The sequence below is a fragment of the Alosa sapidissima genome, chromosome 20 (genome assembly GCF_018492685.1).
Source record: "Alosa sapidissima isolate fAloSap1 chromosome 20, fAloSap1.pri, whole genome shotgun sequence".
Lineage (NCBI taxonomy): Eukaryota > Metazoa > Chordata > Actinopteri > Clupeiformes > Clupeidae > Alosa > Alosa sapidissima.
The window spans coordinates 23407379-23410034 of record NC_055976.1 but is presented as its reverse complement, the minus strand read 5'-3'; the positions used below and the strand labels follow the sequence as shown (position 1 = coordinate 23410034).

The following is a 2656-nucleotide window of genomic DNA, read 5'->3' as shown; positions in this document are numbered from 1 at the left end:
GACTAGTTCTCTCATGTCAGTCACTGTTGTTTAAATGCATAACAGTTAGATATATTGACAATATATCATTATTTCACTTACACCCTCCATATCTCTCTCTCATCTCTCTCTCTCCCACTCTATCTTTCTCTCTCTCTCTCTCTTTCTCTTTCTTTCTCCTTTTTCTCTCTCTCTCTCTCTCTCTCTCTTTCTCTTTCTTTCTCTCTCTCTCTCAGCAGTAAGTAATTAGTTAGTCAGGTGGCAGATAATAACCCAATCATTTTGTCCTTAGCCTCCCACACTGTAGTAAGCTCCAGCTAAACCGAAGATGGCTCTTGTGAAATCAGCCGTTGCAGAGTAGCACAGGTATCATATAGTTGGCCACTTCAACAGCACGGTTCAAGAATTGAATGTAGTGTAGCACTTAATGCGCCAGTAGACAGTAGCTAGAATGCATCGAGAAAACACATAAGAAAAAAACTGTTCACGAAGTTATGATAAGCTATTGGCACTGTGCAATGCCCATTTGTGATGTTTACTGAGTGTAATCGTAGATAATGTTGTGTATGAAAACTAGTAGGCAATGCGTGTCAAGTCGAGTTGGCAGCTGGGTTAAGTGTCAGAGGTTAGGGGTGGGCCTGTGTCATCACTAAAACGCCGTTTGTGCTTGGCCACACGGCACATGGAAAACAGGGTTTTCAAAAGTTCCCACCTTGGAACCAGTTTTCGAAAGTTTTCGTTTTGGGTCACCTAAAACGGCGTGTTTGTGTGGAAGCAAGGCCGAAAACGATAACAAACTTTACAGTTTTCACAAAAGCCGCCGTCGTGTGGACATGGCCTTAGTATTTATCACAAAGAGGAGCTACTGTGTTTTGGATAGTGACCGGGTGTGATTGGTACAGTGGTGGTGGGAGACAACTCCTTTAGGCATTGTGTGTGTGTGTGTGTGTGTGTGTGTGTGTGTGTGTGTGTGTGTGTGTGTGTGTGTGTGTGTGTGTAATGTGTGTGTGTGTGTGTGTACATGCATGCCCATACGTGGGTCTGTGTGATTATCCCACACTGCCTCTGTGGGAAGGTGATTCATTCTGACTGTGATAATGAGGGAGAGACCAAGAATGCCCTCAAGTCATTTCTCTCCTCTCCTCTCTCCTCTCTTCTCATGTCCTCTCCTCAGCTCAGCTGACAGGCTCGCGAGTATCATGCTGCCGTGTCATCTTTCTCTCCTTTCAATCTCTGTATCTTTACCTCTCTCTCTTCATCTCTTCCCTTTGTCTCTCTACCTCTGTTTTACGCTCTCTCTCTCTCTCTTTCCCCAGCCTGTCTCTCTCTCTCCCTCTCCCTCTCTCTCTCTCTTTCTCTTTCCCCAGCCTGTCTCTTTCTCCCTCTCTCTCCCTCTTTCTCTCCAGCCCATCTCTCTCTCTCCCTCTCTCCCTCTCTCCTTCTCTCTATTCAGTTTGGCGTGTGTGTGAGGAGACGATGAGGATGAGCCCGACAGCTTTATACACTGCCAGCAATTTGGTTATTCCTCCCTATTTCATTTTCTTTTATACCCAAGACATTCGCCTCATGATCCTGCTGAAAGGATCGTGTCCATTATTCAAGGGGAATGTTAATCTTACATGCCGGCGCCAACAATGTGAGGGAGATAAGGAGGGGTGGGGGAGGAGGGGTGGGCTGGGTAGGATTTCGTACAGTTGCATTTTAAAGTCACTCTGTGCATACTCCTGCTGCTGCTGCCGCTGCTGCTCAGCGTTGAGGAAATATTCATCTCCATTTCCTCTTATGGAAATTGACCTTTGACCTTTTTGTGTCTCTCTCTTCTCCCCCCACCCCTCCCCCACTCTCCTGCAGGTGAAGGACTAGGCTGACATCGCGACCTGTGTAACCTGCCCCCTGCCCACCCCACCCCCCACCCCCCCCCCCCCCCCCCCGCCTCAGCGGAGCAATTGGGGGCATCTGACCGTCTCTCCTCCTCCCCCCCTTCCTCCTCCTCTCCTCCTCCTCTTCTTCCTCCCCTCCTCCGTCTCTCTCTCTCATCTCCTCCTCCTCCTCCGTCCACACTCCTCTCCACTCCTGCGTCCTGCTGCCGCTGGGCTCTGCCATGGACCTGAAGGACCGCCGGCACCGCTCGCTCACCAGGGGGCGCTGTGCGGGCAAGGATCTGCAGTACACCTCGTCCTCCCTGGACAACGAGGAGTGCCGCGTGCCCACGCAGAAGTCCTACAGCTCCAGCGAGACCCTGAAGGCCTATGACCACGACTCCCACCTGCACTACGGAGGATGCGTGTCTGACCTGGTGCACCACGAGGCGGACGAGTACTCCAGACAAGGTGAGTCAGGGCGCCAACGACACAGGCTGACTGTGAGTCAGTTGTTCAACACAGTGACTAATCGTATGTCTCCAAACTCTCCCGATTAGAGAAAAGTGTGTGTTTATTTTGATTGGCCAGATAGGGTTTCTCTAATGGGACGAGTACTGCAGGCAGCATGAGGCAGAGAGGGAGGAACAGATCCAGAATCAGTTGTTCAACACAGTAACTAATCACAGCATAGTGTATGAGTCCAGACAATGGGAGAGTTTGTTTCATTGGGCATATTCCTTCTCTAAATCTTTAAGTCATACATAAATTGGTGTAGCTAATAAAATAATAACAGGAATTGGACTATGGCTATATAG

The 2656-nt window shown here is 49.2% G+C and overlaps 1 protein-coding gene across 1 annotated transcript in view; it reads left to right on the top strand.

Moving 5' to 3' along the window:
• Positions 1-2045: 2045 nt before the first annotated feature.
• The window catches only part of tenm2 (teneurin transmembrane protein 2), a 230263-nt gene continuing 229652 nt past the window's right edge, over positions 2046-2656 (top strand). Inside the window, 1 exon segment of the mRNA XM_042075480.1 lies at positions 2046-2309. Coding sequence (XP_041931414.1) covers positions 2081-2309 — 229 coding nt within the window. The 5' untranslated portion in view covers positions 2046-2080.